Source organism: Pogonomyrmex barbatus, unplaced genomic scaffold, assembly GCF_055798465.1.
Source record: "Pogonomyrmex barbatus isolate J1 unplaced genomic scaffold, ASM5579846v1 scaffold14, whole genome shotgun sequence".
NCBI lineage: Eukaryota > Metazoa > Arthropoda > Insecta > Hymenoptera > Formicidae > Pogonomyrmex > Pogonomyrmex barbatus.
The window spans coordinates 2,424,133-2,447,276 of record NW_028297110.1 but is presented as its reverse complement, the minus strand read 5'-3'; the positions used below and the strand labels follow the sequence as shown (position 1 = coordinate 2,447,276).

The following is a 23,144-nucleotide window of genomic DNA, read 5'->3' as shown; positions in this document are numbered from 1 at the left end:
CGCGTGCCTTCCGTAATATATTTTTTTATCACACGCGTCAGATAAACGTATTATTTCGTTTTCTGTCATAAATATTTCACCCAATAATGCGCAGACAGACGAATGGGGAAAACTGTATTTTGAGATACAATAGCCAGGAAAAGTGTATCTGACGCGTAAAGCATTTTGTTGTTCGTACGGGCCAAACAATCTCTTACAGCTCGTCGATAAAAATAGTACTCCAATCGGAACAGATGAAGAGGAAATCCTTGGAGCTATGTATCGTGATCTCGAAGAAAAATATTCGTAAACTCGATATAAATTTCAAAAATTGATGCATTATTCTTTGCAAAATATTTTTACGAATATTGTTCGTTGCGCAAAATTAGGATTTAGTATCGGGAGATAGAATTTTAGACATTAACATTACGTAAGAGTAAAAGGAATGTATGATGCAAACAACTACGTGAACAAAACTTGAAAATAGTTCCTAGACACATTAATGATAATTTAATGGAAATGCAATAGCAATTGAAGTAATGTTTAAATTAAAATTTGCTTCTCTATTTACTTAAGACTTTTAGTCACACTTAAGATCAGTCAACACCCGTCTAATCATCTAATATCGTCATAATTCTATAGGGAAGAGAATTATTATGATGAGTCATTTTATTTTACAATGGGTATGAAATTATTATATTATACTATCATGAATCACGACGAATTATATCTATACATATATCGCTTGCGTGTCGGATATTACACAGACATCAATTACGTTAATGACGAGATTGTTCACGATATTATTGAATCTACGTATGATTATGTTCAAATCATTTATACATGTGAGAGCTTTTGATTTATTTGAGAGAAGAAATATTATTAGAAAAATTAATTTCTAAACAAAATATAGATTTTGTAATAATATTTCTTTTAATACATGAAATTAAAGTAAATCCTATTTTTACACAGAGAGTTAAAATAATTAAATTCTATTTTAATACAAAGAGTATTAAAAATAATTGAATCCTATTTAACTTTATTTAACTTATCAGAAGTTAAGAAGTGAAGATTATTTTGCTATGTGAATTAAAATCGATGACCCGCTATTATACACTTATTCGAGAACGACAACTAAGAAGGGAGGGAGGATGTGCGTCACGGCGGGGCCCGACCACGAACCAGTCGTGAAAACTCGTAATTATTTTGCGAAAAAATATCACCTCAGCCAGGAATCGAAATCTGGATCTCCTGCTTACCGGGCAGGCATCTTATCCCTTCGACTACCGAGGCACGTGATGATATTTATCGCAAATAACATATTTAGAATAACATGTCAACAATACAATGATACATATATATATATATATATATATGTATATTACAATATACACATATACATATATTCTTTCGAATCCCGAATTACTGTTATTTCTATTGACGATTGCGAAGTGCGAAACGAGTCATTAAGGTCACATAGAAGCATGTTTCACTTGCATGTGATCCAAATTAAGATTCACTTTGAAATAAACTATATCGCATGAGGCACTAATACGAACAGCTCATATCATTTAGCTTCTGTCTCATTATACTTGATAATGAATTGTAATACGCACTTGTCTGTTAAGCACACAACTTTTTTTGTTTTTTTATTATACGACAAGTTACACAACAACTGTGGATTACGTTTTTCTATTATCATCGTTCGAAACGGAAATGCCTCTAAGTGCCTACCTAGTCGTCGAAAACAAAGGCGATTTTGATGGGAGTGACTTACCTGCGCGAAAATCACTTGCCGGCATGACGGAGCGTCTTCGTCTTCGTTAATCACAACACACAGCACAAACTTTCTGGAACGACGGACTTCCGTTGGTCTTTAACGACGAAGGGAAAGAAGGGGGGGACGCCCGTGCACGCCGTCGGTCGGCTCTCTTGTGAACAAGAGAATCGTCGTAACTCCGTTCTGTCTGTGGAGGACACGCGTGGCCTCTCTTCTCGCGATGTAATGAAGTAGCTATACGCACGGGACTCTCCCTACTTCGACTACCGCCGCTCGTTATTCATTCGTACGTAAAATCAGGCGGGAATGCTAATTTCAGAAAAGGGGCTCTCGCGGGGAGAAATATCGACGTTACCGTTTATGCGCCGTGCGTCAATCAAAGTTTTTATTAACGAAAGTTAACGCATGCACCATACGCGATACGATCATCGCTTTCTGCTTCTCGTAAAGTTTCCTTGATACTTAAAAAGACATTATAGTTTATCCTCACCCAATGCGTCGTCAATTATATATAAATATATATATATAAATTATATATAAATTTCTTTAATAGTTAAAGTTAAATGGTTAAAGTTAAATTTTTCAGGTTACACGATAGATATAATGTTTTTAATTTCTTTTCATTGGATTTCTTTTTGTTTCAAGATGTTTTTGTTTCAAGTTTTTGTTTCAAGATTTTGTTTCAAGATAATGAATAAAATTACATGATTTAATTAGTTATGCTGTCTCACATTGAAATTATGTATTCTGTGATGGTTTTTCTTGACGTGAAATAAATAAACAAGAGGATAATCAGCAAAATAATCAGAATCCTAAAAAAAGAAATAACAAATTTTAACTTAGTTCTGTACAAGTGTTTTTTTTTAAAATTAGACGTTTTTTTTCTGTATGTATATTTTCTTAACTACGATCTGAGCCTATGATCTTAGGCTATGCTAACCAACGATTGAAACTGAGAAACTTTTTATACCACGAACAATGCTAGGAAGTAATTTTCTATGTCGTTAAGTTTTTAATCTTTTCTATCTCGCGATTTATAATACTAATGGAAAAATCCAAGACTACGTGGGATTAATTATCAAACGAACAATGACTAGGAAGCTTCTTAGAACATTATGGGATGTTATTGTATATTTTTGCTAGTATTTTAATTTTTTAATTCTCTGTCGTATTTTAATTCGTTGCATAATATTCACATATATATTTGCTACTATTCTAATTTTTAAAAGTTATTTTTAGATTGATATTCTCTTTCACATTCCGTAATCGATTCTCATGAATATCGAACGGTAAATTCAGAGAATATTAATTTTAGAATGAAGTATTTTTAAATCTCATAACACTATACATTTCGTTTTTTCGAGTTGTTATTTTTACGTTCTTCTATTATAATACGCCTGTAAACTCCAGCTAAAATCCAGTTTTTCAAGATTCAATTTATATACGATCGTCATGTGTTTTTTTTTTAAATAGCAAGTTAATTCTCGATTCATTCTCGACTCGTCAATTTAGATGATATGTTAATATATTTTTTTCTCTCTTCAGACTTATCGATAAATCGCGAATAATAAATTTTTCGTGACTTCGACGTAATGATACATGTATATGCATTTTTCGTGACTGCGACGTAATGATACATTATATGAAAACACTGCAACATAAATACAAGATATTAACTTAGAAAAACTGGTAGTAAAATCGTAATCCTGCAATAAATTGCATTTTCGCGCAATATTTATTGCCGCTATAAGCTACTTACATCACAGATACTCGCAAGCTCCCTCGGCACCCCTTTTAAAAGGGAAAAATTAATCTTTTAGAAATTATACTACTTTCCTAGGGCATAAATATTCGCGGGCGAAGATGCCTCTCGGAGGGAAAAGCACAACTCGTTAAAATATCGCATGAAATTTATTCGAAAAAGCCGTATCCCATTACAATTCAGTATGCATACATGCAACAGTCGTGTAATCTGTAATTCGATCTTATCCCCGACATCATCCGCGCGCAAACGAAGCTCGCGCGAATTCCAGATCGGAATCTAGCGCGCCATTTCGCGCCTCTGGCCTCTTAAAGTTATCGTTATCTATACAAGAGAGAGAGAGAGAGAGAGAGAGAGAGAGAGAGAGAGAGAGAGAGAGAGAGAGAAAGGAGAAAGCGAGCGAGAGAGAAATGATCCGAAATGTGTATCTTATATTTACATATACATTAAGCCGCGGGACATAATTGCAATCGCGTACACACATGCACACGAACACACTCACGCTCTCTCTCACACACACACACACACACACACACACACACACACACACACACACACACACACACACACACACACACACACACACACGTGTGTATAGACACGTACCGAATACAATTAAAACTTTGGCGCGACCGACGGCGATGGAGGTAATTTCCTGAATTCACCGAGACTAATTCCGTTATTTCGAATTTCGTCGCAGCAGGAATAAGAGAGAGAGAGAGAGAGAGAGAGAAGAGAGAGAGAGAGAGAGAGAGAGAGAGAGAGAGAGAGAGAGATGGATAGAGTGAGAGAGGGGAGAGAGGGAGGGGAAGGAACGGCCGTGTTATACCACTGCGCGAGAGCAGCCACTTCAACGTCGGTCTTAACGAGCTGCATCGCGTACGTGTGCGATATAATGGCGACGAATTTAGTGGAATTGCACGCGGCATTGCGAGCTGAGTCTTTGTAATCCATAAATTCGCTAATAATTAATAAGAGGCGCGCGGCGAGGCTGGCCCGCGTCGACACCGCCGCGAGATGTACATTAGAGGGATTTCTTCGACGCGCGTGTGCTTCGCGTTACAAAATAATGCAAAAGTGAGGAGAAGTGGTAGGATGCGAGGGAGTTAATACCTGAAATTGTATACTGCTCGGCAAGATGAAATTATGCATTATTCTGGTGCTTCACTCCGTGTTATATATACGACACAGAGCGATCTTTCTTCGAAGGTGCTGGCGGTGTTAAGGACTACGTATACTCTACATAGCAAAAGAATAAATACATAGATATGCGTCACGGCTGAGCGTCACACTTTAAATATATTTTTAAGAATATATTTATGCAATTGAAATGCATAATTGTTTATTATAAATTTTTATCTTTTGAGTAAAATTTTCAAAAGTCTTTATCTCATTAGGGTACTCCTTTGAACATTTGCAACAGTATTTTGTATTATTCTAAAATGAAATTTTCGAGTTAATTAGTAATTTATATTTTCTTCCGCTTTTCATTTTAAAATGACATTTTGCACAGCCGTGATGTGCACAAGGTAAGTGAAAAGTACAATTATTATACCAAATATATACGAGAAATTTGGCGTCTACCGTACGTAAAGCTAACGAATAGTGCGTTGCGCTACGCCTTATTTAATATTACATTGTATTTTTGTACAAAAATAATCCATCACGTCAGTCAGTGCCTGGGGAAGCTCTCTTGTCGCGTGGCAGTCCTTCGATACGTTACAATCCTTTGGGTTACAAGATTTTCGTTTCGAAGCGTCTTGGAAGTAGAAATCCGTAAAGTTCGAAGCCCGTCCGATCTGCTTCCATCGTTCCGTACGAGAGCTTCCGCCGCAACTTTTGCAACATTCTCTTTCTCAGACGGGGAAAATACCAGCGCGGAATCGGGATTTCTCGTTCAATTTGTGAACCACCGACGACCGGAATGCAATTTCGTTTCACTGAAAGAAAGTACGCACGATACAAGCTCGGTTCGTAGATCATTCGGTAAAAGTGACGTAACAACGTCACCCCAAAATATCTAGGAGATATTTGAGGAGCTGAATGGACGAAAGGAGGGCAAGCATGAAAAAAATGATTTGAGAACGTGCCAAGCTCGTGACATCTGCAGCAGAGCGTTGATGAAAATGTTTGACGAAAATAAATTGTTCACACGAGTAAAGCGATCCTTCATTTCTCAACTAATTTTCTTGATTGAATACGATTATTAATTATATAAGAAAAAATTATTAGACAAAACTGTGAGAACAATTTGATACACGAGAAAGGCTTTAGGATGATAAATTATTTTAATAAAATTGTTTTTACATATAATGAAATATATGAAACACATTAGTCACTAGGTTTTTTTATTTAATTATAGTTTTTATCATTGGTAAACGACCAAAAAAAAAAAACACTTACTTAACACTACACTTTAAATCCGATAAATTTAGAAAACATACGTACGATTCCGTTTATGTCTCGATGCCGTTGAAAGTTCCGATATTTTGCATGGTGTCCGTTTGATTTTTCGTCTTGGACAAAAATAGACATCGATAGATCACAGCTGAGATAATGGCGCCTCCGATCGGTCCTAACCAGTACACCCAGTGGGCGTTCCAGGACATGTTCCAGAGTGCTGGTCCGAATGTTCTAGCGGGGTTCAGGCTGCAACCGGTGTGAGGGATGAAAGCGAGACACAGCACGGTAACGCAAAGGCCGAATTTCAGCGCGGTCGAGTCGGTGTTCTTCGCATTTCGCGAGTCCCAACTTCCGCAGGCGAAGAAAGCGAGTATGCCGGTAGCGAAAGCCTCAGCCGCGATTCCATGACCGACACCCAGATTGCCGTTAATTTGCGTCACGCAGAAATTTCTGGTCTCTGAATCACCGCCATGCACAAGATGCGGCGGCGTTATCGCCTGTCAGTTGGAATTGAAAAACAATTCAGCTTGAATCAAATAATTAAATAAAATGAAAGGTAAATTTCACTGGATATTTTGCGCGAACTCGCAAGACTCGCTCGTTGTTTTGTACAAGCGTAAGGAATAATTCGATTAAAATTCACTTATGATAATACGAGATCCTAACATTTTAGATGTTGCAATTAACGAACATGGAGATAATCTTTTATCTTTAGGAGCAAACGGGTACTCGGTGCGGATAAAAATAATCTTGATGTTTGTAACTGTGAGATAACGCGATTTTTGATAACGCTTTTATATAAACGTGAACGTGTCGTCAGCAATTTGTCGCGCCGAAATAATCCTCTTAAGTGTTATCCGCCGAAATATAATCGGAATGTGTCTTTTTTAATCTGTAAAATGAATATATGCGTATTTATTGACCTTTAGTAGGCCGAAACCTAAAAGGCTGCCCAAACATTGTGCGATGATATAATATCCGGCCATTAGAAAAGTTTTTTTGCCAAGAATTACCGCGGCGACTGTAACAGCGGGATTGAGGTGAGCGCCACTGATATGGCCAACACACTGAAAAAAAAAAAAAAACAACAAATATGTATTTAATCAGCAATAAGATTTGATAATGTTAAGTGGCAGCATCCAGCATAATGTTACTTAAAAATATTTGCTCTATACGATTTAATAAAGTAATATGTATTAATTATTAATAAAGACGTATCTTATACATTTTAATTATATATATATATATATATATATATATATATATATACAATTAAATATATAAAATATATTAATTATTAATATATTATTGTGTTAAAATATAGGATAGGCAAAATTAACATAGATTACGTGAATGAAAAAGGAAATATTTGCGTATAAGCAAATGATAAATAAAATATAATTAAAAAGTTGATCAGCGCACTAGCCCAAAGCGATTATCATTAACAGATTGTCAGAGTGATTTGTATACCTGTATAGCGACCATAACAGCGAGACCGAAGGCAAAGGAAATTTGTATAGTCGATGGCCCAATCCCAAGGGTATACGGCTTCATACTGCCCAAGCATGCCATACATCCCAGAAAGATTAGAATTGCTGTTCCAATCAATTCTCCCAGGATAGTTAGAAATTTGTCCCAACATGTACCATCTTCCTCCGTCTTCTTTAGCCCTGAGATAGGAACGGTAAACTTCATCTTTAGCGTGTGAATAATTTTGCACGATCAACGCGTTGTGTTCATCATAGCAAGGACATATTTCTAATATTAAATTGAAATTTATAGATTCAACTTTTCTCGTGGAAGAGATAAATGCCGAGATAATCTGTAATCATGACATGATAATCTGTAATCATTCCCGATAAAAAGCGTGTCGTCCAATTGCAAAAGGTATATCGAATCCATCCATACCGAAATATCTCTGATGAGTGATGAATATAATAATCCTGGGAAAGTAATTTGTTTATATTATTTATTTAAATTTGGCAAGTTCTATTAAACGATAAGTCATCGAAATAAATCATAAGGCTTGAAACGCGATGAATTAGAATTGCGAAATTGCACGACTAATTTACGACGAGATATTCGCAAGATTCTCGCAACGAGTCAAATAAAACGCTACTTTGTGTTATGACTTTGCCGCTGGAACGCACGTCGCTCTCGTGCCTTTGTGAAAACTTGCGTTCTCATTACTGGTTTGGTCTCGTAAACGTGTGCGCCAGCAGCGATATTTAATTAAAAGGCAACCATTGCACTCGCCATACAAACAAGGAATCCAACAATGGCGTGCGCATCTTTATTTCTGCGCATTACGCGAGCCGAAGCCATATTCACTGTATGCATAATCAAGGGAAATCAAGACACAAAGATTCGTTCTTGAATATAACCACGTAACGATGATCTTTCGTTTTTGTAAAGATAAGTAACGTACAATACATTCATACACACACACACACACACACACACACACACACACACACACACACACACAAATGCACGTATTCAAATCGCCAACCGTGACCTATGCGCAGGTCTCTTGAATCATTAGTGTGAAAATGAGAGTAAAAAGCGAAACGTGGTTTCTCTCTTCAGCTATATTTTTATTTCAAGATACAAACGCGTATTAAAATAAAGATTATTCCACCTTGTTAATTTTATATTTGAAGAGAGAATATCTGAATGTCTTTTTTTCCGAATAATAACTTTTTCAAAATTATCGCTATTAAAATATAGTAGAGTTTTTCAGGAATATTTATAGTATAAAAATTAATCCAAAATTAATTTAATTTTTTTTAAATGTTTTTTTAAATGTTTTTTTAATGTTTTTAAATTAATTTCTGTTAAATGAGTGAGATATTTAAGCAAAGTTGCTTGTCTTAAAATTTCGGTATTTAAAACTTATAATGTTTTTAGGTTAAGTTTTTGTTTGATGAAATTGTCGATTCTTTAATGAATTCCAAAAGTAATAATAGTGTTCGGTGGAGAAGCGTTTTTGGATCGACAGGCAGGATAACTTGGACTGCCACTTTGTTGTAAACTTTCGAGTGGAAACTTTGTTCGCTCCACGTCGAATGCGATTACCACTGGTATAAACCTGAGGTGGAATGGGTCAACGTTGAATTTACATGAAAGCATCGGTAAAGTTATGCACATCGGAGGTCGATGTTCGAGTTAGTCTAGCGTTGTTGAGAACGCCGGACTTCGATAAGTATCTTTCATTGAATATCGTCCCATTGAACTCTTCCTGTTTTCTTTTTTTTTCTCGACAAGATGCTGCACTGTTTCTTTCGACAAAATTTTCTCGATGTAATTCTCGCGAGAGCCAACGTGTGTAAAATTTTCACAGGAAAAGGCACTGGAGGGCATTGAAATTTTCACATGAGAAGCCGAAAGTTGAACCGCATTACGGTTTACAGCAATTAAATTAAAGTACGCCTTTTGACCATGCTTGTTATCGTAATGCTCATCATTTTGCTCATATTATTTGCTCTACATAACTTTGCTCTACATAACTTTTATTTATTTCGTTTCGCGTATCTTAATCCAGCTTTGAAACGCTAGAATTAAATTATATTTCAGTAAAAAAATGTTCCTTTATCCTCATTTTTTGATTGCGCGTGGCATTTTAATATTAATACGAATTATATCAAATACTTATCATGTATTGGGTAATAATCTCGGGTCAATATTTCATCTTTCAGACGCCAAAGAAAAAGTATTATTATAACATCCAAGTAATCTACTGTCAATGGTCAAGACTCTGCGATATTTCTTTTCGCCATTCGGCGATAATTTTGCAACTTTTATTCATTGATGTATTAATAAAACTCTGTTAAATTGTCAAAAATATTGAATATATAAAATATTAAATACGTTTTTGACAATTTTATAAAGTAATTTTATATCATTTTAAATTATTTTATAACATTTTAAATTTATAAATACTTACAGAGAGTTTACTTGTTTCTTAATTAATAATCTGTCTAATGTGATTGAACGATGATAATTTTTTTAAATCTATTTCTCCATTTCACTAACATTTAACATTTTTGCACTTTGCACATTCTTATTTAATTATTATAAAAAAATATTGAATCGTCTGAACATATCTGAAAATAAATAAATAATTTCTGTTTTATTTCACAACTAATTCAGCGAAAGTATTTGCCTTATATGCCAAATATAAAATGTGATTATTCAGAATTATTTATTTATTTATTTAGAAAAAAGCAAATATTAATTTAATCAAATGATGTTTTCATCGATTTAATGAAATACCTTGTGAAAAAATATACGCGCAATTACTTAATAGTTTGCTGTTAATTAATTTATATAATGGGCGAACATAATATTCATTCATTTACTCTTTGAAATCGAAAGTTGATTAATATTAAAAGTCTTTTTTGCGATAAAAAAACATCATAATTCATAAATATGCATATCATCTTCCAGGAAGATGGTAATTATTATATGATATAACGTAATAATCTACATCGATCTTTTTACGGAATATTATGAAAAAAAAAAAAAAAAAAAAAAAACTATCGCGATGAAAATCAAAGCTGAATTTTATAAAGCGGAGGATTTCTGCAAATCTCCGTTTTTCAACATGCAAGAGACGCGATTCGGCGTATCGCTATTCCGTCCAATACCTTGCGAGAAAAATACTTGCATGTTAATCCATAGTTGCCGCGTGGAGCATCCGCATTGTGTTTCATTCGTGTTTTGCATTTCCTGAACGGATCATTCAGATCCGTCATGCACTGCGCTCGCCCCGACTTCCATTCATATGATATTCATAACTTCGCATACGGATGTCAATATCCTTCGGGTTTAATCGCGCTTATGCATATACATATCCGCCTGCGCTTCTGAACTATGCATAGAGATGCCAAAGCACGTTTGCCCTAGAATTACGGCCGAGTTCTCGTGATTAACCGTGTGTCGCGCGGATATAATTAGAAGCGAACACGTGTCACGCGTATGGTTTCCATTAACACACAGACTCGCTGTGACACAGACCGGGAACGATAGTGATCAGTCATCGACACTCGCGGATTAGCCGCGGGTATCGATACGATAGCGGAAACGCAATCCAATGTACTCCGAAGCCGTTTCAAAGTCGCACGTTTATCCTCTTAAAAATGGATACTCCAAATCGTATTGATTACGGAATGTGTATACTTGGAAGTAGATACTCGACTTATTTTTGCGAGATAAAGCGAGTAACCACGAAACGGTAGCATAAATCCGTATTATCTCGTTCTCTTGAGGTAAAAATATTTGTAATAAACAAAAATTCAAAGTCCATCTATTTAATTCCAGAACGCGTATCATAAGGAAAGAAAAATTATCATTTTTTTTTTTATCGCAATCTAATCTAATTGTAAACATGGGTTGAATTTATATGTGAGAGCGTCAATGTTGCAAATAAACTAACAACTGGTTACTTTTTCCAAGTTTTGCATTTGTGCATAATCTTCATTTGCAAAGCCTCACTTAGGCTAAAGAAAGTGCAAAATGTAGTCACGTAATATAGAAACTTTCTTTTCCACTTATTTTTATTCATTATATTTAGCCAAAGTGTAGCTCATATTTATGTTTATATTTTTGTTTTTATATCGAAGATTACGGAAGAAGTAATTCATAAAAGTCGACCGGCCGGCAATTAATCGACATAAAGAAATTAGAACGTGCAGCTTCACGAGCTCTCTTAACGTTTCGCTAATTTATCGCCGGTTAATGATCCGATGGTCGTAAAGATGGTAAAATTCTGGCGGAATAAAGTGTAGAAAGCCATTGCGCGCGTGTTGTACATTAGGACCAAGTAGAAACTTGTGAGGAAAACACATGCGATCGCGCCTCGAGGCACACGGCACATATATCTATATTCACGGAAATATATCTTCGACCGGAGAGACGTGCACTTTCCACGTAACTTGGACGCGGGCATATCTCTAATCGCTAATTAAAAAACCAAACTACGACTACGTAGGAGAGCGGAGGCTGACGGAGGTAATTAGCAGGAAAGTACGAGAGCGTAATTACGGGGATCGCGAAAGTAATCAACAATTATGTTTCGCCGGGTGAAATGTGTATCTTGTATCCTCTCCGCTTCATCTTCAGCTATCATCTTTTTATTTTTAACGGGGTTAAAGCTGACTGTGTAATTTGATAGAATTAGAACACGAAGAAATTGGAGGCTCGTGTGGAAGTCGAGCGAGATCAATCTGCCGAGGAGAAAGAAAAGCTCGCGAATCAAATGAAAGGGACGCGCATTTGCCCGCGAAATTCGCTTTCATCGATGCACCATCTACGGTATCTCTCGTATAAATGTAAATTAATGCTTCTCTCTGATGGCTGGAAAATTCTCATCAGTATACCGACTATCACGTATGAGTTTACCAGCTACCGATCCAGCACGTGGAGAGACAGCAGAGATCTACCGTATCGCGACTGGCAGCGAATTGATAAAGCAGCAGTTACACGTTTCGTCACATGAACATCGGGATGTTCATGTATTCCTGTTATTTTTATGAGTTGCTTATTGTGAAACCATCGCACAAAAAGTTCAGATAACGCGGTATCAGTTCTGAAATATTATATATAATATTTTACTAATTAAATGATATCAAGTAATATCGAAATTAATTATAAATAACTGTTTGTTATAATTGTAGATTAATAATTATAATTAATTTTTTCAGAAAACTCGAAAATAATGATCTCGTAAAGAAAATATTTCGAGTTTGGATTCAATAAATAACTTTTTTGGCGTGTAAATTGGCCTCATTAGCGATCTGTTTTGCCGTTAATTTTCCGTAATGCGCTAGATAGTATAGAGTTGCGTTTCATAACAAAATAGGATTGTGAGCAGGCAATTTATTTCGATGATTCGCCACGGAAAAGTATCCGAGAATTACCAGCGTACCGCAAATTTCAATGATCTCCACAGCAATGGTAAACGAGCAGTGAAATTTCCATAAATCAATTGCACTGAAAAGGTAGAAAGCTAGTTTTTCTCGTGGCGCATCAACGCATCGCACGACGACGAACAAAAGCATGCCTCGTGCGTTCGTAATACAAGAATTTCTTCGCACAGGGATTTAAGAAAAAATTCACACGTGCGCACATGCGTGACCTCGTTGAAAAAAAAAGCGACGTTCCTAATAATATATATGTCACGGTGTGTGCAAATGTGTCAACGTGAGGGGAAAAATAGCGTTTGTACAACTGGCTGCAATCGATATTAATAAAACGATAAGATAACGCGGGTGTGTCATTAATTACTTTTTACGTCGTTACATACAGACATGCATTTAAAAATAACGCCGTTAATTTAAATAACGTTCTGTTTGGCACGTTAAACTCACAACAGTTCGCACAGTTCGCTTCATTTAACGATTCACGTTACATCGGCAAACACAGTTGCCTACGTCACTCGCACACTTATGGAAAGATACTTTCTTCCGTTCCACGATAATCTGAATACGCAATAAATATAAATATAAATTTTAGTACATTAGGTCGCGATTGTTTTAATTACCAATTTCGTTGCGCGCTGTGTTCCGTTAATTAACCGATGTTAATAAACCTTCTGAACTTCAGTCAAAGTTACGTGTGACTGTACCTGAAGCATAATTAGAATTTGTAATTGCGCTCGTCATAATTTGCTAATTAGCATGGATAAGGTGTTTTACTAATTAAGGTAATCAGATTTCCGATTCATTCACTAATGGAACCTGTTAAACTTTCGGCCGATGGGGGTCGATCGGGAATTAGTTGTGAAAATCGCTCGATGTGAAAAGGGGGGCATATTTATGTGACGACGCTACGATACGACATCGCACACATTCATCGCTATTACGTGTGAAAGTACTGAAAATCCGCACCTCTGACCAAGTAACATTTGCTAATGGCCGGCCGCTCGGCTGGGCTCGATGAGATGGCCCGAACGTTATATAATACGGAATGCATGTCCGATTCGTGTAACACGGCTTTATATGACGTTAAGGCATATACCTTGTCAATCTGCGAACGCACTTGCGTCGCGCGATGCGCAACGTTATTCACGCAGGATTCCGGCTGTGAAATACGACCGAAACGATACCGTGGCGTGGTTCATCGCGTGAAATACGACCGACCATGCGAACGAGCTACAACGATCTGTTGTTACACAATCTGGCACGATCTTCTCGCAGCTCGATGAATCCACGGTATCGAGTGAAGTTAATTTTTACAGCTCTTTTAAATGATCGAGAGATGACAGATAAATCATGCGGACATATCTTTTTTTGAAAAATGGGAAAAGGGCTGTATCGATCCTGTGATTTACGAAATAAATGCTTGGATAGAACTGCGTTACTTTATTATATTAATGATTAATAATTAGCAAGTCATATACACAGAAAAAAATTAAATGAAATATATTCTTACATATATAAAATAAGAATATTAAAATCTTTCTAAAATTTTGGCCTTGATTTGATTGAATTTATTTCATCGATGCAAATATTACTTTTACTCAATTCAAGATTAAAAATCTTCTATATATAAAGATCATAATATTCTTGCTTAGATATGAGAATATATAATCTCGATTTAAGACTAATTTCCTTCTGTGTACATTTTAAAAAGTTTTTCCGAAATAAAATTAAAGAAGAAACCTAGACTTTCGTAATCCTATTAAAGTGACTCGAGTCACTTTGATTTCAGAAGGATATAATAATTCTCAGACGCGCCTCGCATGAGCGTTGACCTATTCCAGAAAACGTCAACATCATTTACCCGTTCTGGGAAGTAAAGATAAATTTACTTATATGTTGTCTCAGAAATCCAGGTGTTTGATCAACGGAGGGTTTTTCGCCGGGGCATTTTTCGCACGCATATAGTGCCTAGATACCATGAATACCATTAAAACGTAGCGCCATTGAGTAAAGTTGATGGCGTTACGTGGCGTGCAAACGAAGACGCATAAATATTCATTTTTTTCCTTCGCCAAACGAGGATAGAAGACACGCGCGACCGTGCAAGCTGCAGAGAGCCGTCGTATATATATATATATATATATATATATATATATATATATATATTCGAGCGTATGGCTTGCACGTGCATTTTCACATTTCTCGCGGGATATAATATGAATCCTCTGAAACAGTAGAAAATGGCTCGGTAATCGCATCACGGAGAAATTCCTGGTTTACGCTGTAAGACACGGACGAAGCGCTTGCTCGTCGATTAACAATCATAAACGTCGGGATACACGAGAGCGCAGCAATGCGTGAAGGTAGACGCTTTTCTTTGTATACTTTTTTGTTGTATTTTTCTTTAGCTTTCACTTGTAGTGAATTGCGAAATATATTAAACGGACAAGCGTACTCCGATTGTTTAATCTCCCAACGCAAGGACATTTTCTCCGACGAGAGAGAAAAAAAAAAGATACGCGATATTTCCCACCTGCGACAGTTCCGCGTCGCAATGATAATTGTTTGAAAAAAAAAAAGTACAGGGATCGCTGCGTGATCTTTCATGTCGCATCATTTGCGTGTACCTTTTGCGAGAGCACGATTAGCAATGATCGATAATTATCGCATAATTACACGCGCTCTGATATAACATTACGCAGCACCGTCAATTGCTACAGCCGATTAGATTCACGACGGGGAACGATGTCGAAAGTAATTTCGCCCTTTCAGTACGTTACATAAAATAATTTCTCGATGAACCCCCGGAAATGCGAAACTATCGAAACATACGTGACGTTGATGAATTTACGACACACGCGCGTATTAATGTGCAAAATATAATATAGAAATAACCGTTACCTAGTCACGAAGTTAATCTATATATAATTTTAAAATAATCGCAAATTAAACAAATTAAACCTTACTCTTTTAATTATATATCATTTTTGCTAATTTGACCACTACCGTCTTAATGGCGGCTTTTATTTAAGCTTTGTCCGCGTCAAAAATGTAATACGGTAAACACGCACGGACTTGTGGACACGTGATGCAACGACCGGGAAGTAGAAGAATGTTATCTCGATAGCCGTTACGTCATCGTCGTAAAGTCGCAAGTACTTTGCGATAAACCGAGGCGCTGCGAGGGGAAGTGAAAAGTATATACGAAAAGGCGGTTGCCTTTTCTGTACCCGGAATACACACGCGAGAGTAACACGTGCACGTCGCGTACCGGTGCTGCAAGTGTGACAGTGGGTCAAGTTCGCGGTGAATGGCCGGAGTCCGATCGAGTCTGGCTCTTGAGTGTCGTGCCAGACTCGATACGTCGACGTTCTCTCAATTTGTTGCAGGCGGCGATCAACAAAGAAATGAGATTAACGGCATTTTTCGCGGTCCGCGCTTGCCACCGATCCGTTCGACTTCCCCCCGAATTTTCACATTTTTAAGAGTCTCGATCGCAAAATAATTGCGGAACAAGCGATCTCTTTTTATAAAGCGCTATCAGCTTTGCTAATTTAAATATGATTAAAGAAATATTTTTTAATATTTTTTTCATGTACAATATTGATATATTTGAGTTGTGGAGAAAAATGTGTGTTTTCTAACATTATGAATAATTCTAAAGAAATATTCGACTTAAAACTTTATTTAATTCTTAAATTTAATTTAGAGGCTGATTTTATTTTACATCAATTTTCTGTACATTTTTTTTATGTTTTTATTAATTTAATCACTTCAAAATTTATTAATTTATTGATTATTAATTCCATTAATATTAATTTACATTTAAATATTATTACAAGTTAACACACTCTCGTATCTATTTTAAGAACGATTCTCAAAAACGTTTACGAAGCAGATACGAATGAATAACAAGATCGCGTTACTGCGATACAAAGGACATTGTCTCGCATTGCCGGCGTTCTCACCGCCGGCATTTTGTTATCTTCCCGCTATATTGTCGCACGATCGGAGTGGAAGTGGAACGCCATCGTGAGAATGGATAGAAAGGAAGTATCGGTAAATTATAGCGCGATTGTCGCGATAAATCGTTGTAACGCGAGGAAGAGTCACAAACTCTGGATTTCCTGAAACTCGAGAATATCACGATGCACTAAATTTTCTCAGAGCGCCTCTTGTTCGATTCAACGGATTCCAATCTGGCAATAATTATGTCTTCTCGGGAATCTGGAGCAGCTGCTCCGTTCGATAAAATTGGTTGCAAATTCCTCAGATTCCGCCGAGCGAGAATTAAAATGTAAGAGTAAAGGGAAGTAATTATGATAATCGTGAAGGAAGAAAAACGGACTATTTATCTTTTACTTGCAATTTATTCGCGTCCGAGGGAAGGAAAGAACTAGTCGTTATTCGTTTCCCACAGATATATATTTCACTTCTCGTTATATTCCTGTTACGAAATTACAGAGAACAACCGCGATCCGGTCAAAAGTATTTTGCATGCATTAGCATAATTCGATTTATCACGGGCCGCTGTCGCGAGTGAACTCCTTTAAATCTGGTGACGACACGACGTGAGAAATGTTTACTGCCGACGTTGATGTATTCCCACTGCAAATATCCCGTAATAACGTAATTTACGTCAAAGAAAAGTCAGCGTGGAAAATACATACCTACGGCGCGTTTCAAAACTCCCGTCGAGCCCGTCGTAGCACATAATTTCGACGATAAAAAATGACGAAATGGATGGTTTATGTAGGCACATACATTTCCAAATTCCAACAATTCCGTTGGAAACTGTAGAACTGTATAACGTAGTACAATAACGTGTATGACATAAGACTGCAGGGTTTCACTCGATTGCGAGCGGCGAATCGTTCGCGATATTAATCGACGGCGGTAACGCAAGCGGTTGTTAACTGATGAAAAGTTTCAAAATTTTCTTTCGTCAGATCGGATATAGATAATACCATCCTTTGTACCGGAAGCTGTTCTACCTTCATGGATACATTCACTCGCGTCGCTCGAACTACTTTCTATGCCGGCTACAAAGCAAAGAACCACTCCGTTATTCTGTCCTCCCTATTAAATTCGCTCGTATACTTTTTCTTTAAAAATCGACATTTTAAAGATTCGAATCTTTGATGTTGAAAAAATTCAAAACGCGTAGAATCTATTGTATTATTTCTAATCTCGAGTAAATAATTCTTTAAAATAATTCTTTAAAAAAAAAAAAGAGGAAAACTGGAAGATTTTCGTATTACTTCTAATCTCAAATGAATAATTCTTTAAGAAAGAAAAATAGAGAAAACTGGGAGATTTTCGTTTCCAGTGAACGCAGATCGATATTCGTGAAATCTTTATTGTATTTCGAAACAAAGTATTTGCAACAACGTGGCCTACAAGTCGCTAACTATTTACCAAGGCATTCTGTGGCGCGAGATGGAGATTATCTGAGATCGCGCGTGATCCGCATTCCAATATGTCTTATCTGTTCTTTACAAAACAGCTCGCCATTAAATTTAAATTAATTCGCGAAGACCCGCTGCACGTATTTTTTGCGATTATAAATCAGATGTACATCGCGATCATACGAAATACACGTGAAAATACACGGTGAAAGTACACGTAGATAATTTAGCATTCCGTGTACAGTATCGTTCCTCTACATTTTCTCAAGAAGATAAGATCCACAAAAAGTCATTTGGGAATAATCAATTCTTCTCACTAGTATTTTTCTTTCTTTCTTTCTTTTTTTTTTTTTTTTTTTTTTTTGTCAGCTTCGAAACTTTCGCGAGACCATTGTGAGAAACACGCGACGTTCAACAAAAATAATACCACAAGTTGATTAACATCAGATGTAGATACGCGAAATATATAACGAGATGGTAAAGATGGTAAAGAAAACGATCGAATCGTGTAGATTAAGATTAAGCCATTTAAGCCATTTTTTTCGCGCTCGCTAGAACGGAGGAAGAAATAGGATGAAAGGAAGAGAAGTGTTAACCATACACGTACTGCTCCATAATTACCATCTAATTTCGTTAGCGAGACTGCGACCCGCGTACGACGTGTCTCATAAAAACATCCGAGCCAACCGTGTTTCCTGATGCGGTTCTTTGCATTATGCACTTTCTTTTTCCTAGAGAAACGAACCGAAATACGCTCGTTAAAAGAAGAACGCAACCCGCTTTCTAGATCAAATGCAAACGCGAAGTGCAACGTCGATCGGAAACTGCCGCAGCGTGCACACAATGGTTGAAAGTATTCAAAACTCTTTATTTAAAATAATAAAAGGCGAAAGAAAAAGAGAGGATAACTTTGTTATATCTCATTACTCTAATAAATGCGAGCTCGTAGGAAAAGCGCAAATTGATCTGAACGAATTGTTCCTCGAACATAATAGAAAGTAGAAGTAGTTTGTAACGATGAAATATTATTGCGCTAAGAAGAAGCATAATCGGCTTGTGAAGTCACATCTTTGACACATTAATCACTGTCGAGAAGGTGAGAAAATTCTTTTTTTCCTTTTTTTTCCTCGGGAAAACCCACATAATAATGCACGCTGGCACTTCCTCCCGACGTTACTTATGCGCGGAAACTTAATTTTCCGGATCACCGAGACCACATCCACCTCGCATCACCTCCGAGGAGGACGTCTCCGATACCGGTGAAATGTGCAACGGAAACGCGGCGCGAAAGAGAGAAATTCCCTTCGTAGTCAAATCCGATTTCCGACCCGAATTTTCACGCCGAGGGATGGCGGCTTCTAGAGCGTTCGCTTAGCATGCGCTCGGCTATAATGCAACGTCCGCTTTCCTCTTTCTTTCACCGAAGGGGAAGGAGATCTCGGCGCGGCGACGAGAAATATTCCGGGGAATAGGAGGTCGACTGCCTCGCGAAGCGAGCAGACGATTCGCGAGTTTAAGGTCAATCTCGAAAGCAGGAACGAACGATTCGTGCCGCGCGCGCGGTGTGCCTTTCCATCTTGTTACACGATCGATTCCTTCCTGTGCAACGCGCGCGTCATTCCTTCGTGCTGGACTTTTTCGAAGCGAAATAACTCCTATGTATGCGTTTCTATTCCCAGATCCAATAAGACTTCCGAAGCAGCGAAATCTTTCGCGGCGAATCGCGAATTATGTGTCAATAAGAAAAATCGGGATTTATAAAAATTTTATTTTTCTGGATTTATATTCGGGATACGCGGAATGCCATCGGCATTCGGCGGAGAAATATATTAGTTGAAAATAGAAAGATCGAGACTCGCGTCTCGGGAGGGAACAGAGAAACATCCTTCGATTAAATATTTAATCTAATGAAATTCGATTATGCTTGGTGAGCATAGAATGTGATAAATATTAAGGGAGCGGAAGGACGATTGGTCGATTGCAATGTTAGGTGACGCCGAATTAAAAGTTCGAGGTCAGTTCAGATTGATATATACTCTCGTGCGAGAATAGCTGCAAAGTAAGTTCCGTGTTCTAATGGACGAGAACCTCTATGAATTATAATGAAATTCGTTCCAACGTTTTACGAGAGCGAAGATTTGTCACTGGCGAACTGGAAGCGTGTACGCGCCATTATTCACTTGGTCCGCGTTGATATTCCACAGTGTGTCGCATCACTTTTTTCAACATAGATTTCTGCGGTGATATCGATATTTGAGATAAAATTGGACTACTTAGTTTCGACCAGACACTTTATATGAAGAAAGATTTATGAACTTGCGAAACTTGCTCAAAAGACCCGAGAACTCGAGACTTCCGTTTGAAAAGAGAAGAATGTAGAAACATAAATGACATAGAAATTTCGAAATATCGAAATATCTCAACTTCTCTTCAGAAAAATATCAAAGATATCAAATGACAACTGACAATCTTGTCAGAGAAATCGCGCTTATACTACTTTATTATTATTATTATTCTGTAATTATTATCAATTATTATCAATTTATGTGAAAACATAAAAAATTTAATATCTTTTGTTAATAATATCATTTTTAAAAGATAATTTGCATAAAATCTAATAAAATTAATCGTCTAATCTTGTAGACCAAAAATGCAAAATTCTTGAATTTTACATTTTGCAAAGTCCTTTTCAAAACAATTAGCAATTATCTGTTATTTTATGCCTGTCAAATTATTCTTAATTTACACTTTTAAAGCGAGACTTCTATCGTCTACTTCTACAAATGTTTATATATTTCATATTTCACATCGCGCAATTTATTCGTACTCACAGGGTGCCTTCAGCTTCTCCTTCATGGACAATATAGTCCCATTGGATCTGAACGTAATGCCGATACTTTTGGATTTTCTGACAGAATTTTCATCCGATGGCGATATTATGGAAATACCATTTTGCTCCATGTTGAACACAATTAGGCGATTACTGAAAGTAGAACATAGTGACATTACAACTAACGCAAAATTATGATAATGAATATTGACATCATTTTATCTTATCTACATGGCAATAAATTGCAATGAAAATCACTCCTTAATTCCATAATTACTCCTTCTTGAAAAGAAACTGCTACTGGAAAACGATAAAAATAAGACATGCAAATGAGTTCAGAAATATATACTTTGGTTATCTTTTTATCAACGTGTTGCTATCACACTCATTTTTAAATCAGCTGTTACTTAGTCTGATAAATTCTGGTTATAATGACTTGTAACAAAGTTCTAGCAAATTTTAAATCTGATTAAATTCTGGTAAAATTTTTATTAACTCTATTATAGTTTCGATAAATTTTCACAAAATTTACCCGCCAGGTCTTTCATTCGTATTTCTCATAATTTGTCAAATCACGAAACAATATCTGACAGGTCGACTTTTTATTGATTAAGCAACATTAGAACATCTTGTCTCGCATTATAAATGAAAGTAATCGATAATAATGCAAATATTCTTATCTGTGAACCTGGTTTAAGAGGATTACATCGTCAGATAATCCGAATAATCGTGTTCAATCATCGTGCAAATAACCAACATAAATGGGAAGCTAACTAATTAAATTCGCTAAGCTGTCAGACATATTTCGATGCTTCGCGTATGAATCACACGTCTCACAATTGCAATCGTATTTTGTTAATTATTTTAATTATTTTGTTAATTAAATCTCTGATTCACCACGCATATAAACAATGATTGACCATTGATCGATCGCAACTCACATTGCGATTTTGCGTTAAATTCACATTGCTGTACTCCCGATAAGCATTCTAATTTGTGCAACTTACGTACATCTAAATTTCAAATATTTTCGCGAATGTTTAGATTAGATTATTATGGAAGAACGGAAAAAAATCAATATCTGCATATATCAATTAATATTGCTTAATCCGGCTTTATCACATGATAAGGATTCAAAGTATAGTGTTTGATATTTTCAATACATAATTTTTAAAATTTGTCAAAATGATGCATTTCCACGGCAGATATAATCGTATATATTTTTTATTATAAATTCTATAAAGGAAAAATTATTCATATAACAGTTGTTAACTAATCCAGGTAACCTAATATATTTTTAAGGATCTTTCGATAATGGATTGAGTTCAGAACTTTTACGATAACCATCATTTACGTGACGTCATATCGGTTACGTAATTTCAATCTATATTACTCTTTGCCATCATAATCTGCATTATATTTTTTTATCAATATATTTTAGTGCTTTAAAAGAGTGTTTAGAACTTATCGCAATTTGAAAAGTCTGACACATCTCAAATAGATTAACTCCAACGAACAACGAAGGAAATATAGAATCAAATTAAATAACACTTCAAAGTATCAAAATAACATTCTGAATTAAATAACGTTCACATTTTAACAAAGCACACTAATTTTAGCACACTAATTGTCGAGCACGTAAGAGTTGGAAAGATTTTTGTTTGCAACGTACTATTACTTACCCCGAAGAGAACTCGCAGTTACAACGTCGCGCTCAAAGATCTCGCTTGGAAGTGTATAACGTTTGATAGTCGTTTTCCGTCGTACAAACGTTCTCGCTCGATGAAATTCCAGATTCACGAATATTTTTGGCACACTTTAATGAGGAGAAAGAAACGTAGTTGCAATTATTTTTGCTTATTCCAAGAATTGTCTCTTGTTGCCGCGTGGTTTCGAGAAGACTGGGTCGTTTCGCGAGTCGCGCTCACCTCTATATGTAGAAATCCTCCACTGTGCCAACGCCAACGGTCGGCCGTCACTCTCCCGTTACACGATGGTTCCGTATATGCATGTCCATACGCGAATCCATACGAAACCATACGTAAGTTTCTGCCAAATT

General features: G+C 36.4%; 3 protein-coding genes and 1 long non-coding RNA gene across 9 annotated transcripts in view; 1 reads left to right on the top strand and 3 right to left on the bottom strand.

The window, feature by feature from the left end:
• Nucleotides 1–1,899, bottom strand: part of LOC105425102 (aquaporin AQPcic-like) — a 13,821-nt gene extending 11,922 nt beyond the window's left edge. Inside the window, exon 1 of the mRNA XM_011635685.3 lies at nt 1,757–1,899. Within this exon, the coding sequence (XP_011633987.2) occupies nt 1,757–1,781 (25 nt within the window). The 5' untranslated portion in view covers nt 1,782–1,899. The remainder of the gene's footprint in view (nt 1–1,756) is intronic.
• The window catches only part of beta'COP (coatomer subunit beta'), a 64,081-nt gene that overhangs the window by 18,496 nt on the left and 22,441 nt on the right, over nt 1–23,144 (top strand). The gene's annotated exons all lie outside the window — the stretch shown is intronic.
• LOC105425104 (aquaporin AQPAe.a-like) lies at nt 1,756–23,144 on the bottom strand. 4 transcript variants are annotated; one of them, XM_089072807.1, is made up of 7 exons: nt 23,014–23,144; nt 22,768–22,901; nt 21,087–21,238; nt 7,395–7,594; nt 6,848–6,991; nt 5,970–6,421; nt 1,756–5,461 (listed from the first exon to the last, which is right to left on the bottom strand). In XM_089072807.1, exons 3-6 carry the CDS (start codon nt 21,214–21,216, stop codon nt 5,978–5,980), a joined length of 918 nt encoding a protein of 305 aa, XP_088928933.1. In that variant the 5' UTR covers nt 21,217–21,238; nt 22,768–22,901; nt 23,014–23,144; the 3' UTR covers nt 1,756–5,461; nt 5,970–5,977. The 4 variants fall into 4 exon arrangements, with proteins under 4 accessions (XP_088928933.1, XP_011633989.1, XP_011633988.1 ...); XM_011635687.3 differs by having other exon boundaries at nt 22,758–23,083; XM_011635686.3 differs by having other exon boundaries at nt 22,768–23,081.
• Nucleotides 8,501–10,559, bottom strand: LOC105425103 (uncharacterized). Its single transcript, XR_967614.3, has 2 exons — nt 9,871–10,559; nt 8,501–9,750 (listed from the first exon to the last, which is right to left on the bottom strand). It is a non-coding gene; the product is annotated as an uncharacterized LOC105425103 (long non-coding RNA).

Coding starts and splice junctions, on each gene's coding strand:
- LOC105425104 (XM_089072807.1), bottom strand. CDS start 21,216: ATGGAGCAAAATGGTATTTCCATAATATCGCCATCGGATGAAAATTCT. Junction 7,595..21,086: donor GGAGAAGCTGAAGGCACCCT/GTGAGTACGAAT, acceptor TTCCTATCTCAG/GGCTAAAGAAGACGGAGGAA. Junction 6,422..6,847: donor TAGGTTTCGGCCTACTAAAG/GTCAATAAATAC, acceptor TCCAACTGACAG/GCGATAACGCCGCCGCATCT.